Source organism: Dermacentor silvarum, chromosome 5 (genome assembly GCF_013339745.2).
Source record: "Dermacentor silvarum isolate Dsil-2018 chromosome 5, BIME_Dsil_1.4, whole genome shotgun sequence".
In the NCBI taxonomy this organism is placed as follows: Eukaryota; Metazoa; Arthropoda; class Arachnida; order Ixodida; family Ixodidae; genus Dermacentor; species Dermacentor silvarum.
In genome coordinates this window covers 119045178-119061551 of record NC_051158.1, presented here as the reverse complement: position 1 = coordinate 119061551, position 16374 = coordinate 119045178, and the positions used below count along the sequence as shown (strand labels likewise).

Below are 16374 nucleotides of genomic sequence, written 5' to 3'. Positions count from 1 at the left end.
CGGGCCGCACCCATGTCGGGACGGGGAGACCGAGCTCCAGCGCCGCATCGTGCGCTCTCTGGACAGCCCACGATGCGGGCTGCACAGTGGAGCTCCGAAGAGCAGAGCTGCACTGCTCTGCAGTGCATCGATGCGGGCCCCTCTTTAACGAGGGGCATCCCCAGACCATGTGGTCTAAAGCACTACGTTGTCCTCAGCTAGGGCAGTCTGGCCTAAAGGTGTCTGGATTGATTCAGTGAAATAAATTCAGGTTGGGATATGAGCCCGTCTGTAGCATGCGTATTGTGACAGCTTGAGGTCTGGTTAGTATGCCGCGTGGGGGAGGGTATAGTCTCCTACCAAAGTAGTAGTGTTTGGTAACGTCGTTAAATGTGGAGGCAGTGTCCCGGAACTCGACGAGCTTAGAATCGACGGAGCCTCGACTCGCAATGGCGTCAGCGCGGAGGGTGAGTTCGCGCACATGGACGTGTGCAATGTCATTGAGGTTGGGGCGGGAGTCGAGTTGGGGTTCGAGACGTTCCGGGAACCACGTGATTTTATGTGGCTGGATGACTTTGCCTTTGAGAATTCGATGTGCTTCCTCGGCGATGGTACCATAGGCAAATGCCCGAACCGCCGCCCTCGAGTAAGTGAATATTTCAGCTCTCTCATCGTCGAGAAGTGCTAGAGCGATCGCAGCCTGCTCTGCCTTAGCCGGGGTGCTGTCTCTGATGGAGGCCGCACAAGTGACATGTCCGTCGCTGTTAACTACCGTTGCGACGAAGTCTGATGTGTGCCCGTACTGGGCCGCGTCAACGAAAGTGACCGTGTCTTTTATCCTCTGGAGCAATGCCACAGGCCTAGCTTTGCGCCTGCTCGCATTGTGTTGTGGACACACGTTTTTGGGAAGGTGCAACCATAATGTTATCCCGTAGGTAATCTGACATTTCGCCTGTACGTTCCATCGCTACAGTGGAGCCGATTCCTAAGACCTCGAGAATCTTTCTGCCCGCAGATGTGCTAGAGAGTCGTGATACTTGAGCTGTTTCTGAGCTTCGGTGATTTCGTTGAGTGCATTATGCACACCTAGTTGAAGAAGGCGGTCCGTTTATTGGTACTCGTATAACTCTTTTAATGTTTTTACGGATGAGCGTGTCCAGCTTGCGCCTTTCAGAAACGTACCACTTGTGCATTTGGGGAGACCCTAATACGGTCTCCAGAAGAAAAGCTACAAAAAGGAATCATTGCCTGCGCGGAAGAGGTCGCCGCAGACAAGCGGCCATCTACAAGGCCATGAAATGTCTCTTAATAAAGTAGTTTCCTCCTCTGGTGGCTCTAATTTCCGTGGTCTACGCATGGCAATCTTAGAATGAACTGAATGAGTTGCTAGACGGGTCTCCCTGTTATATATGAAAGCCCGCTACGTCACTAAGTATATATATATATGTATATATATATAAGAAAGTCAGAAGCACAACTTCGCGGTTATCTTAGGTTTAATATTTTCCCAACAGTTTCGGTCGGTGGACCGACCTTTTTCAAGGGACTTTCCTAAATACGCTTGGCCCATTGAAAAATCCAGTTACTGTATATATATATATATATGCTGTATGCCTGATTGCAAAGCAGTATTTGCCTTCAATTGCTAATCTGGCGTTCGGCTGTTCACGCCACGCAATTTTCCGACCAACGCGAGGTGTACAGATGCGCTGTCAAAATTATGTGTGGCTCTGCGACCGCAAACACCGGAGACCAACGGAGCTGGGGTAAACCTAGTAACGTAGTAGCAAACCACACACAGTTTCCTGGCGCTCCGGATGTCTTCGCGATGTTCTGCGTAGTATCACGATGAATTCAACCGGCCACGTTCACAAGCCTCCGGATCTACGTTTCTTCGCCTACGCGAACTCTCGGCTTCCCTCTATCTAAACTCGGGATGTTCTCATCTACGACGCTTGGTTTCAGCTTCCCTAGCTCTCGCTTCAGTCTTTTGGATAGTGTCCAGTTCTCTGGTCGAAACCTGCCGAGCCGCCGCCATAGGCATCGGCTGCAGTCACGGACACAAGGCGCGTTCGGCGCGAAAGCGAGGAAGCGCGATCGGCGTCGGCAGAAGCTCTACGCGTCCCACTACCAGATGCATCACTCCTCCTCTCCACCTCGCATCCGCTAAGCTATGCGATGCTATTATTAAACTCTGCTTTCACTCTCTTAAGCTCTCTCACCCCCAGCTCCGCGAAGCTATTGCACAGCTGGTATGGGGTATGGCGTTTTGTGTTTTCGCCACGAAATTTTCCGACCAACGAGGGTTATACAGCTTCACTGTAAAAGAAACAGTAAATAAAACTAAACGAGCAGACTAGTATTCTTTCGAAGCTCGACGTGGAAGCGGCCCGCTGCACGCTAACGCGCGCGCTAAACGACCACAATAAAGTTTTTCATCCGTCTATCCATCCATCCATCTATCCATCCACATTTCAATAGAGAGAAAAAAGCGAATTGTTAACATACATCGCTTTTCGATCTTCGCGCTCAGCCACGTCACTGATAATCTCGCAGCTAGTGACGCCACAGATTGCAGAGCACTCACGCGTATTTTGCCGTGCATGTGCGTGCGCGAGAACCTCCCTATAAAGCACCCAGCCTTAGCGTTTGTTTCCTTACCAAAAAATAATGAGTCCACTATAGCCTCGAGCAGACGCTGCTAAATTCCAGGACTCCGCTGCGATGGCTGGTTCATGAATGTTACGATGCACGGCGTCGCCACCCATAATGCATTTCTCCATCAAAATGACTAACAAGGCACATTACGTAGTATATGAAATCGTCGTGTACCTTTGTCGTTTTATAGGCTTATACCCGGCTTCATTTATACTGTAAGAGTGATACAATTGCCTTTCCGAACGTGTATATATACTACGAATCTGGGCTAAATTCTAGTGGGTGTCTCTTTTAAGACAACCTAATTCCGTAAAGACGCCAAATACGATTTCGCTAAACGCAAAAGCACAAGTGACATTTCTCCTTGGACTAAAGATGCCGTAGCCGTATGTCGAGGTAAAGCTCGCAACCAGTACTTTAAGTAGCGCGCAAGGGTGTTGTGTGGGAAGGGTACAGCAGCTGCACAGCCATATGAATTTGTTTCTGCGAAACGTTAACACCTTAGGCATATTGGCGAGCGTAAAACAGAAAAGAGAGTCAATCATACGACATGACTCGTATATATATATATACTCACACATATATACTCGTACAAAACACAGGAAATGAACTCAATAGGGTTGTAGCTTGAACTTAATAGGGAACTTAATAGGGTTGGAGTATATGCCAATACTAGCATAATACATATTACATGCTTTTTTGTAGTCGAACCATAGGACAGTATAAAATGCAAGAAGGTCGCGCAGGAAACACAGAATGCTACCTGTTATATACATTTGCGGCACGGAAAATTGCACATGTTGAAGAAGGTTTGGACGAAGCATAGTGCCATATGGACCCCCTCATAGGGGAGCAGAAAGTCCGACTCAATACTTGTCAATTTTATATGTGTGAGTTGAGGTATATTTGAGAGGGCTGCACTGTGGTTCGGCGGAACGGGAAAGAACGGTGCTTGAAAACAGATATACAGTTGAACCCGGATATATCGAATTCAGATATAACGATTTATTGTGTGTAACGAACCACACTAAAATCCCTTTGAAACATTTTGTATATACAAATGTTATTTTGTATATCGAAATAACTATATATATCGAACTTTTTGTGATCCGGTTCAGATTCGATATATCCGAATCTGGTTGTATCAATTTATTCTGAACGCGTTCACTGAGGTCACTGAGGTCGCACGTTCTGCCCCAAGCTACAGAAGCATACCTTATTAATGGAAGGCACACAGTAGAATACAATTTCAGAATGGCCACAGGGAAGTAACATAATAATAATATTATTATTCTGTCACGAGTAGGACGTCGGCGGTATAAGAAAAAGAAGACGACGAAGATCGCAGAGCGTTCCGAACGGCGCGAGCGCTCGAGGCACGCGAACCGAGGCGTGGTCGAGGCAGAAGTGAGGCGAAGCAGCATTATCGACGTGGCTCTTGAGCTGGAAGGTCGCTTCGTCCACCATGCTCTGACGATGGGATTGCGGAGGATCCGGCCACGAAGCTCGTGACGCTGGCAAGGCCCAGGCGTAGCTGTAGTCCTCGGAGACGTCAGGCCAAAGCTTCTGGGACCGGCTGCTGCTGCTCACGGTGGTTCCAGTTTTCTTCTCGAGAATGCCTCTTCCTCAGCCAAGCCCGTTCAATCGATAATCACCGTGACACCGGGTCGCCATGCCGATCGACGTAAGGCGAAGAACGCTTCGCGAAGCCTAACCCGGCGAGGGACCCGTCAGCGGCGGCTACCGGAGCACCAGCTACGCACTTGGTCTGGTCAACGGAACCGCGACGCGTCGGCACTTACGGCACCCGCAACGCGTCGGAGGAGCACGTCGGGGACTCAACAACAACTCCAGACCGACGGTCCGTAAGAGCCCGCACTTCCTTCCTCCATGATTGCGACGCAGTGAGGCCGATTTTAGGGTCGCCAGACTTTGGTGCGTCAAGGCTAGGACTGACCTAGGGACCTTTAAGACGGAGCTAGGCTCCGAAACTGAGATAGTTATTTTTTAGTAGTTATTATTTAATCTTAATTTGGTGTTTGAGTTCAAGTGAAAATTTTTCGTGAATTATGGTTGGTGAATTATAGAAGGTGACATAATCACAATAATAATACTCATAATAAAGCCGCACAGCCATTTCCTGAGCCAGTAAATTCGCACCGCGAAAAAAGCGCAAGGCAGCGAGCACCTTGGCCGATGCGCGTCTTGACGTCTCATTCGTTCATTATCCTGCTTCCGTTGGCTTACGAAATACAGTATATCTGTTCTGGTTTTTCTGGCTCTTGACTCGTTCAGCTATGCTCTATGGGCGCGCAAGTGGTATCATCATACGAGCCGAGTGAACGACAGCTGCTGCGCGCGCTCTCCGCACGCGAGGCGATAGCTCATCGGTATATACCCCCGCGGAAATAAGGACCCGTATACTCGACAAAGGGTGCTAAGAATCTCTGGGTCCAGACAGGCCACCACTGGAATCTGAACGTGGCAAACTTCAACACGCGCACCCTCTCGACTGAGGCTAGCTTAGCACGGTTACTTGAGCAATTATCAGCCTATCAGGCATTGCCTGAGATACCGTATTTTCACGCGTATAACCCGCACCAAAAATTCTAAGAAGTTCTCGGTAAAGTTGGGGTGCGGATTATACGCGAATTTTACTTAGAGGTGAGGCTTCACGGCCAGGTGCCTACACCAGACCTCGAGGCAAAGTTATCCGCCATTTCGTTTCGCTATCTCCTAGGAAATCCTACCCTCTCCCCACCACTGCGTGTTGAAGATCCCTTCCCTCATCCATCATGGTCGTCCATTCCCCTCCATTTTACATGTCGGCATTTTGCGTATAGCAAATAATGCACGAGGTGCCGGCGAACTCGTACGTCACCAGTTTCCGCGGCGCTCCCTCGGTTCACGCGATGCGCTTCGCGATACGGCTGATAACCAAATCGCCGTTGCTGATGCGAGTGCTGCTCCGGCCGCACTGTTATCCTCAGTCGCGTGAATGCTAGCTGCGCCTGCAAAGTGATCCAATTTGCGTCGGGTCTCACGTGACTGATTTCTCCGTGATGGCGTGCGTCGTGTGAATCCAGCTTTATCGGCATCGCTGAAGGGGGGGGGGGGGGGGCAGAGCCGCTGGCCGATGATACAATGATGCGGACGAGTCGTGTATCTGTGAAAGGACTGTTTTTGCAAAGATTTGAGCGCTGTTGCATGCAGTTTTACCGCGGGTTATATGCGCGGATATTTTTTTTATTTCCCGGCTGTTGTAATTGGGGGTGCGGATTATACGCAGTGGCGGGTTATATGCGAAAACATAGGGTATTATTATTGGCCTTAGTGAGGTTACAAAAGCTGGTGAGACTTATGAAGTGCTGACTTATACCAACGACCTCTGCTACAGAGGTGTTCCAGATAAGAGAAAATTCGGGGTCGGATTTCTAGTCCATAAGAACATAGTGGGCAACATTGATGAATTCTACATAATTAATGAGAAGGTAGCAGTGGTCTCAATAAACCTGAATAGGAGGTATAGAATGAAGGTTGCACAAGCCTACGCCCAACCCCCAGTCACGACGATGGAGAAATAGAACAGTTTTATGAAGATGTTGAATTAGCAATGAGAAAGGTGGAAACTCAGTATACTGCACTCATGGGCGACTTCAATGCAAAAGTGGGGGAAAAGCTGGCTGGGGAGCAAGCAATTCGCAACTACGGCATCGATTCTAGGAACACTAGAGGAGAGATGTTGGTAGAGTTCGCGGAAAGGAATAGGCTACGAATAATAAATACCTTCTTCAGGAAGCGCAGCAACAGGAAGTAGACCTGGAAAAGCCCAAATGGAAAAAAAGGACTGAAATAGATTTCATACTCTTTGCCAATCCCAGCATAGCGCAGGATGTAGAAGTGTTAGGTAGGCTAAAGTGCAGTGACCATAGGTTAGTGAGGTCTAGGATTTCTCTCAATTTGAAGAGAGAAAGAGTGAAATTAGTCAAGAAGAAACATGCCAACATAGACGCAGCAAGGGTAAGAGGAGACCAATTCAGGCTGGCGCTTGCAAACAAATATGCAGCTTTACAACAGGAAGATGAAGACAACATAGAGGTAATGAACGAAACTGTAACTAGGCTGATCTTAGAATCAGCAATTGAAGTGGGATGTAAGGCACCAAGGCAACCAGTAGGTAAGCTCTCACAAGTAACAAAGGACCTAATAAAGAAACGACAGAACATGAAAGTATCAAACTCGAGAGAGTTTGATAGAATTCGTTGAACTGTCAAAACTGATCAACAAGAATAAAGTAAGGGACATTCGAAATTATAACGCAGAAAAGATTGAGGAAGCGGTAAAATATGCATGCAGAACGAAATCAGGGAAAATAAAACTTGGCATAAGACAAGGCAAGATGTATGCATTGAAAGAGAAGCCGGGTAACATCATCAGCAATTTTGATAACATAGTAAAAGCAGCAGAAGCATTCCATGCTGACTTGTACAGTATCCAGAGCAGCCAAGCTACTTTCATTCGAAGTTGTGATGAACAGGATACACAGGCTCCTTCTATAACTAGCGACGAAGTTAGAAGGGCCTTGCAAGACATCACCAGTGCAAAAGCTGCCCGAGAAGAGGAAATAACAGTCGATTTAATCAAATATGGAGGAGATATCATGCTTGAGAAGCTTGCGGCCCTTTATACGCAATGTCTCACAACTTTCAGTGTACCAGAAAGCTAAAGTTAAAGAATGAAGAATTATAGACGCATTAGCTTGCTTTCAGTATTGTATAAAATATTCACCAAGATGATTTCCAATAGAATAAGGGCAACAGTTGACTTCAGTCAACCAAGGGAACAGGCTGGCTTAAGGAAAGGATATTCTACGATGGATGATATCCATGTCATCAATCAGGTAATCGACAAATCTGCGGAGTACAATAAACCTCTCTATATGGCTTTCATAGATTATGAAAAGGCATTTGATTGAGTAGAGATACCAGCAGTCATAGAGTTATTGCGTAATAAATGAGTACAGGAGGCATACGTGAATATCTTAGGAAATAAATATCTTAATGATTCCACAGCTACATTGGTTCTTCCCTCGAAAAGTAGAAAATTGCCTATCAAGCAAGGGGTCAGGCAAGGAGACACAATCTCTTCATTGCTATTCACTTCGTGCTTAGAAGAAGTATTCAAGCTTCAGGAGTGAGGATCAACGGTGAATATCTCAACAATCTTCGGTTTGGAGATAACATTGTCCTATTCAGCAACAATGTTGACGAATTACAACAAGTGATTGAGGACCTTAACCCAGAAAGTGTAAGAGTGAGGTTGAAGATTATTATGCAGAAGTCAAAGATAGTGTTCAATAGCCTGGCGAGAGAACAAGAATTTAGGATCGCCAGTCAGCCTCTTGAGCCTGTTAAGGAATACGTTTATCTAGGTCAATTACACACAGGGGACCCTGATCATGAGAAGGACATTTACAGAATAATAAAATAGGCTTGGAATGCATACGGCAAGCATTGTCAAATCCTGACCAGGAGCTTACCCCTGTCGTTGAAACGAAAAATGTACAATCATTGCATTCTACTGGTGGTAATATATGGGGTAGAAATTTCTTGGGGGTTAGCAAAGAAGCTCGAGAACAAGTTAAGGATCGCACAAAGAGCGATGGAACGAAAAATGTTAGGCCTAACGTTTAGAGACCGGAAGAGACCGGCGTGTATCAGAGAGCAAACGGAGATAGCCGACATTGTAATCGACATTAAGCGAACGAAATGGATCTGGATAGGCCAATTATTGTGTAGGGTAGATAACAGGTGGACCATTTCAGCTACTGAATGAGTACCAAGAGAAGGGAAGTGCAGTCGAGGACGGCAGAAAATTAGCTGGGGTGATAAAGTTAGGAAATTTGCAGGCGCAAGTAGGAATCAGCTAGCGCAACACAGAGGTAATTGGAGATCCCAGAGTTACCTATCAAGAATGGGATCAGGCAAGGAGACACAATCTCTCCAATGCTAGTCACTGCATGCTTTAGCAATCTTCGGTTTGCAATCTTCGGTTTTAGCAATATTTTAGCAATCTTCGGTTTGCAGATCACATTGTCCTATTCGCCTTCGTCCTGCTGTGGACATAAATATAGGCTGATGATGATAATGATACACGGACGCCACATGCTCTAACACGGGGGCATCCGCGTATGCAATATATGTACCCGGACAGACAGCACCGATCACCCAAACAGCTGGGCCATTTTCCAACCCTCCCAACATAGCCACACAAGAAACTCACGCGATAATATATGTCATTCAAGAAGCCTCTCTACTCACTAAGCATAAGTCCATTAACATCAACATTTTTACTGACTCCAGCAAAGCCATTCACAACATACAACGCCCACTACTGGAAACCCACCTACATGCCATTCTAATAGCATCCTCTAACCGCAACACGAAATTACAATCACCCTGCGTTGGATACCTTGCCATGCTGGTATCGAGGGAAATCAGTTGGATCATTAACGTCCGGGCGCCGTAAATCCCTGATCAAATCCAACGACAGTAGAAGGCGCTGCCAAGTCCAAAGAGCAAATAGCTGAACACTACAAGAACATCAGGGAAAACGTACTATTTTACCCCAACCTCACCCTTCACTAAAAAAGGAACAAGCCATGTCCTTCGTAAAGTTCAAACTAACGCTGCCCTCACCCTACTGTTGGTCTACAACTTCGGATGATGTAGCACAGCTCAATGACCCAATTGTCTGGAGATAAGGGCAGATACAGAACACATTCTGTGCTCATGTAACACTGCCGTTACCTCTCCTTATTTGCCTTACCTTCCCCTTCCTTCCTGAACTGCTTGGCTTCACTCGGGCTCGGCGGAACAACAACGGCTCTTAGCGGAGCAGGCGCTCTTCTTACTGGGCCTTAATGCTAGTCTGCAATAATGTTTTTTTTCCTCCTCCTCCTCCGCGCAACATTAAACGTTTATTCTTGTAAAGTCTAAGGAACTACGGTCATTTTCAGTGCGTTGTGTTCTTTTTTGTATGCTTTTCGCATTGTTTTATATTTTATAAATACTCATATTTTTGATGCTGCACTTTCGTTCTGTATTCTACTGTTGTATATATTGTGAGCGCGACCCATGACAGACTCTTCTTCATCTCTACACATCATCTCTTGTACAAGTTCCTCATCTGTATTTATGATCATCAGCCGCACAGCTTGCTGTTCTTCGTCGTAGCTCGAGCTCGGCTGGAATAAACGGTTCCTTATAAGTGGTGGAGGTGCTGGGTACGGAGAAGAGGGTAATCGGTGAAATGAAATGCGGTAGGAGGTTCTCTGGTAGCCCGTTACTGAACGAACGCCTGTTCGCTCGTCGGGTGTATAACCACGTTGCTCATCCTGTTGACGCCATCGACAGAACCGGGAGATATGTCCGCGGTATCCACAGTAGTAGCAAATGGGTCGAGCAGGAAGTGGGGCGGAGCGGTGGGGCTGTACGCGCACTGGTGGAAACAATGAAGCCACAGAGACATATAGTGGTCTGTTGGTAGAGGGGCCGCGGTGACCGCAGGGAGAGCCGCGACGTTGGCATATGTTGGCGCCTGTCGAGCGCAGGGGCCGTCGAAGCACGTTAGACGTGACGCAGGGGCGAACTCTTGCTTGATTATCTCGCTTAAGCCGGTCGGAGCATTCAGGACGCCAGGTTTTTTCGCACAGGAAGAGCACCGCCCGTGAATTTCCTCCCGAACGACATCATGTAATAGCGTGCGCAATTCTACTGCTAAAGGCAGACGGAGGTCTGCGTTACCCGTGTATAGCCGTAGAGATTAAAGTTCTTCTAGGAGCTGGCAAATGGCTATTACATCTTAGATGGTGGCAGGATTTTGTGTGGTAAGAGCGCTAAAGGTGACGTTGTTTGTTCCTTCAATAATATGCCATATGCGGTCGGCTTGGGACATGGTGGCGTTGACACGTTTGCACAAAGCCTGCACATCCTCAATGTATGATGTATATGATTTCCCCGGGAAACTGGACGCGCTCACCATTTCAAATATTGTTAGCTTGTTAACCCACTCATTTTTTTAGTTAGCGTTCCACTCTGACACATACTACCAAATTAGTTAACTTAATAATTATTTATTTGTATATGAAGAAATAATTCATTTCGTCCGAATCACACCTATCTGCAGCTAATGGGCGCGGTACGCGGATGCGTTCAACCATGATCGGGTTGTTTCCGCCACAGCCATCAGGGAGAAAACCTTATGTAATTCCACGTGGAGATATGCTGGAGAGTGGCGAAAACGAAACACACGAGCTCGCTTATTATTCTAGGTGCACGTTCATGTCGGCTTCCACTTCCGCACCCAACGTAGCATTCGTGAAGCTCCTGTAAACCAATGACAAGCGGAACTACCTTCATTTTGAAGCGAGTATAGCGTTGATACAGACTAATAACCAGTAACCAAGATTGACACAAGCACCTGTTAATCATTCTTCGTCTGTCTCTGAGCTCTAGACTCAGAATTGCCAACTAGCACGTTCCTATACCTTGTGCTGCTACCTCAACATGTCTCACGTGCCAGACATGGCATCGTTGTTTCACGCACCTTCCTCGTGATAAGTAAGTGCTGAATCACGTCGTCATTGCTATCCCGATGAACGGAAACAGGTGTGGATGGTTCTGTAAACGCACCCGTGAAACCGGAAGCGCTGCATTCGCAAGGTCTACAAGTGCTACGGCCCTAGCTCAGCTGTCTTTCATTTCAGTCTATCTTGTTTTCTTTTTTGTGTATCTGCTGGTGTCTGCAATGTTTTCGCGCCAAGCAACTGATGGCAGGAGGCATCGCAGAAGGTCGCATGTCTTTTCCATTGCACAATGTTAGCCGTAGGGCAAACGAGCATTCTGACAATGAAATGTCGAGCATGCTCTCAAATTTCAACTAGGTTCCAACTCGACTTATGAAGCAAGCATACACGTGAGCGCTTTCTTTCAAAGCAAGACAGCAGACGGAATGTAGTCTGTCGAGTTTTAGGCCCTCCTACCGGTGGGTAATATTGTACATGTAATATTACGATATACTCGTATATGTATATCCTCATACGAGAACCCCCACAAAAATTATACCAGGCAGTTTTAGCGGCCACCCTAGTGCGGTATCCCCTTTTTTGTTGCGATATTCCAAAAGGATTTCTGCCATCGCCGTCGCCGTCGCTGTGAGATTCCGTATACAGTCCAAGGGCAATAATATAGTCGCAGGGCGCCCTATGCTGTTCGTGCGAGGAACGCGCGCTTTCACATAGAGCGAACGCACGGCGGAGAGCAAACGCAACGTCTCCGTCGCGCGCAAGGCTGGGGGGGGGGGGGGGCGCTTGCTCACGCCAGTGTTTCGACAGGGGTTGTTTGCAGTCATCGATTGTGATATATCCATGTTTGCTTGTGCGCGCTGACACCATGCTTGTTAATTCAGCTATAATCGAACGTGTCCAAGTTTATACAGTACCACGTATAGCTCTCTACTAATTTCCTATCACCATTGAAGCTTCGCCTTTCGGGCGAAATTGTGACTTTTTTTGTTCTCCTATTGATGGAAAAGGCAGATTTCGTATATTGGTTGTAAAAACGCGAATGGTGGTTATCTCATCCTTAAAAAAAAGTTTTCTCTCCTGACAACGTGGATTAGTTTAACTTGAATATTTTCGTTGATGGTTATACGTGCGGTAAATAATGTCGTAGCAAATAATGGAAATGGGTTACAGAACTGTCATAACTAGCGTAATGATGCTTGATAGGGTCTATCGCATGTCAAAATAATGTGCCGGTAAAGTTAACGTGTTTGGTGCAATTAGATACATTAGAACAAATTAACGAAGTTTCTTTTTTTAACTAAGAGGTTGCAAGGCGATATGGTATACAAAAATGCATCGTTCGAAAAAGTATATATAGAGTATGCCAAAATTTCTAGGAGTAAACTGGTATGCGAGGAGAAACTTTCATGAAGAAAACTCAAATCTATAGATTATTTTAGAAGCAGACCGTTGCAGAAGTCGGGCTTATTGATTTTTTTAGTATTATTTTGCTTATAGGAGAACTAAAACCTTTTTAGCTTGACAACTTGTAGCCATATCAATATGAGGGATTTGGGAGAAAAATGTTTTTGTTGCAAAAAGCATTCACTGGGCATAGCCTAGTCGCATACGCTTGAATATAAGCCTGGAGTCCGGAATGCTCTCCGCTCCCGATGACAAGGAAACAAAAACACAGTCGGCACCCAATGCGCATTTCTCGCTGCCGCTTGTCGCTTTTCCCATCTCCTCAAATAGTCGGTGGAGGGCAAGGGTGCGGCGACATTTTGACTTCTTGCCACAGTACCCAAGTGACAGTGAACGTGCAATTAACGGTGAGGTCTCTGAAACTATCGTGAGAAACTACGGCCGATGGTGAGACATGCCGTTGCCGTTTAGTGGATTGCAATGCTTGAAGCATGCAGTTTCAATAAAACTAGTGAAGCCACAGAGGCAAAATACAGAAGTCAGCTACTTGGCGAGTGAACATCATAAGAAAAAACGGTGTGTAAAGAAGGACAAGAGAACGGTACCGCTTCTAAAATAGGTAAAAATTGGAAAAAAGCGTGCAAGAAGACAACCTGCGTCCGACCGGGACTGGAATGACAGCCTGAGTACAACCAATATGGAATGCGAGCTTGCAGGGAGCGCTAGAACAGCCACGCCCCTATTAAGTCAGACTTCTTTTTGGACTGCGATAGCCATTCATTGGATATATTTCACTTGATAACACAGTAACATAGGTAAATTAGTTGAACGGCTGCCAAATACCATTACAACGTTTCACATGTATTTCATTTGAAGACAGAGCACTGGAAAAATGAAAACTTCACACTCGTTGTCATGTACAAATAGACCACCTTCCCTGGTGGCTTAGTGGCTATGGCTTTGGGCTGCTAAGCACAAGTTCATGGGAGAGATTAACTGCCGCGGCCGGCTTGTTTCGGTGTGGACAACAGGCAAAAGCAACCGTATATATCGTGAATTGAGCACACGTTAAAGAAAGCTTTGGAGTCGAAATTAATCGTAGTTCCCTACTACGGCATGCCTCAAAATCATATCTTGGTTTTTGCTCATAACACCCAAAGAGTTCATTTTTTTACAAGTGGGCACCACCAAATGCGCGTAAGACAGCGCGACTACGCTCAAATCTTCGTACCTTCAACCTGTCTGAGACGACACTCTAAACTGCTTTATCTCTGAGCAACGTTATCGCTATCACGCCATACGAGTGAATTCGGAGCACCGTGGTAGACAAACGACAGCCGCTTTCTCAATTGACACAGATGTTCCGGTGCCTCGTCGTCGGGGAACAGATGTCTGCAAGCGCGTTTGACGCGCGCATGCAGCTGCGGCTTTCCACGGTCACCGCGTGAATCAGCGTTGCAGAGAGTCGGTGCGCAGCAGTCAACACAAATGCCGGGGATGTCGACGGAATCGCGGCTGAAGATGGACCCCGTGTTCGGAGTGGACTCACGACACAGCTGGGTGACGGCCGCGTTCTGCGGTGCGCTGCTCTTCCTCGCCCTGTCAACTATAAGCGTGAGCGGCGTGTTCTTCTACGGCATCGTTGAAGCCTTTGGCGTGAACAGGGAGCAGGCGTCCTGGCCCGTCACTCTTAGCGGGAGCATGCTGCCTCTCGCAGGTGAGACGCCTATATCGCCCACCTTTTGTGAGCGACTTGAGAACGTGTTGGCATTCGATCGAATCCGAGGATGCTCTTTCGTACGACGTAACGTGCGGGGTCAAACGTCATCTCTGTGACGGTTATCGGACAATGCGCTCCGGAAGAGGTGTGTATCATAGTTCAAAATTACTCCCACTTCCGTTAAATTGCAGCTACAATTTCCCAAAACAGTTAGAAACTGATACCTCGATAGCGTATGAGCGGTGGCCAAACAAGTACCGCGAAATTGCGCATATAACTACGACCTCGGATGCCGTACAAGGACATTCGTTATTGGCCTGAAAGAGAAAAAAAATATATGAAAAACGTTTGTAGGAGTTTCCTCTTCGGACATTTCGTCAGGCTTGGTGAACGGGACTATGATCACTAAAAAAAAAGTTCTTACGCTAGGACCGTCCGTCATAGGCAGTGTAAGTGAATCGTGATGACGGGCATTTATTAGATCAAGTTGCCGGCTTAAAGGGCCTAAGTATACGAAAAAAAGCTTTGGCAAATCAATCTAAAATTTTCTCTCTTTTTTGTGCGCTGAAATATGTTTTAGAAGGAAACAAGGACAGGCGAGTGCCACGTTGAGCTGAGGATGTTTAAAGGGCCCCTAAACCACCCAGAAGTCAAAATTCAGTTGTGGTGTTGCAGTTGTGCACGAGTCTACAACCTACAACGAACACGTAGCCGCGAGAATTTTTCGAAATCATACCGTAATAGCGGAGTTACACGCGTTTGATGATCGAAAAACGGCCCTCACTCGTTACGCACTTTCCTTCGCTACTCTCCTCATCGGCTGGTCCCCCCTCCTCGCCGAGTGCTGCTCGACATGTCACGTGACATACATAATCGCCAACGCGCTTCTCAAAACACTGCCTACTTCCGGTTAAGGCACGTCCGCGCTAGCCATGCTAGTGGCACATACACGGACGGCGAAGCGGCCTCCAGTGCTGTAGAACGTCTGCCGCGCGAGAGCAGTCCGAAGTTGACGGCAGTTCGGCCGGCGCCCCGCCAGCTGCACGATCAACGGGCCAATCGACGAGCACGCAGCTGCGCGCCTCTGCCACCGGCAACGAAAACTTCGGCTGCAGCTCAGCTGCAGAGAACGGCTACCGACGGGAGACGACCGGCACGGCTGTGCTCGCATCGCAGCCGATGTCGCCGCTAATATCAGCGTGTTTTTCTTCTCTGTGTACAATTATTGCGAATAGCGATAACAACGATCAGAAAATATTGCGGCTTGTGAGCGTCGGTAATTTATTTGAAAGCGCCGTCCGCTTTAGCTTTGAAGGGAACCGGAAAAGGCCTAGCGACGATATCGTCGCCGTCGAGCGATCAGTGGCGGTGAGGCTGCCGCACAAATGAGTCCCGGTCTCATCCTCTCTACGTACGGCAAGGAAATCTCTCCGCTCGCGAGCAAAACCACTGTCGAACGGCAGCCCGCGAATGGCAAACGGCGTGCCACGAGTTACCATGCCGGTAACGTGGACGTGGACTCGGCGCTTCTCGGCTACCCGCTGTTGCTGCGGTGCCAGCCCGTGTTAGCGAAGCATGCCGGTATAGACCCTGTGTTGCGCGCACGTCTGGAAAGACCAACACTGTCGCACTCTGTTCGCGCAGCTAATCAGACCGCTAAGCATGACTGTGTTGGAACGCGAGCGAGATGGCACTTGCGTTGCGGGCTCTAAATACCGATTCGCAAGTGCGCACAAGCGAGAAACACGACGAGGAAGAGCAGAAACCACGCGTACCTGCTAGCAGACTAACCGGAAGTCGTAGGCTCTTGTTCGACCAATGGACATCGTTTCCTCAGTTAACATCACCAGATTCCCTCTGCTGACACCGTGACGACCGCTGGGGATGCCGGAAGGGCGAGGGAAGGAGGACGGCATTGTTTTATTATTATTATTATTATTATTATTATTATTATTATTATTATTATTATTATTATTATTATTATTATTATTATTATTATTATTATTCTGTGGCGCTCCCGCGGCGT

At 47.3% G+C, this 16374-nt stretch overlaps 1 protein-coding gene across 2 annotated transcripts in view; it reads left to right on the top strand.

The window, feature by feature from the left end:
• Positions 1–16374, top strand: part of LOC119453746 (monocarboxylate transporter 12-like) — a 96859-nt gene that overhangs the window by 52426 nt on the left and 28059 nt on the right. Inside the window, exon 1 of one of the 2 annotated variants that reach the window (XM_049668413.1) lies at positions 13945–14345. The exons of the other annotated variant lie outside the window; for it this stretch is intronic. Coding sequence (XP_049524370.1) covers positions 14117–14345 — 229 coding nt within the window. The 5' untranslated portion in view covers positions 13945–14116. Of the gene's footprint in view, positions 1–13944; positions 14346–16374 lie in introns of those variants that run through there. 2 annotated transcript variants of the gene reach the window in all.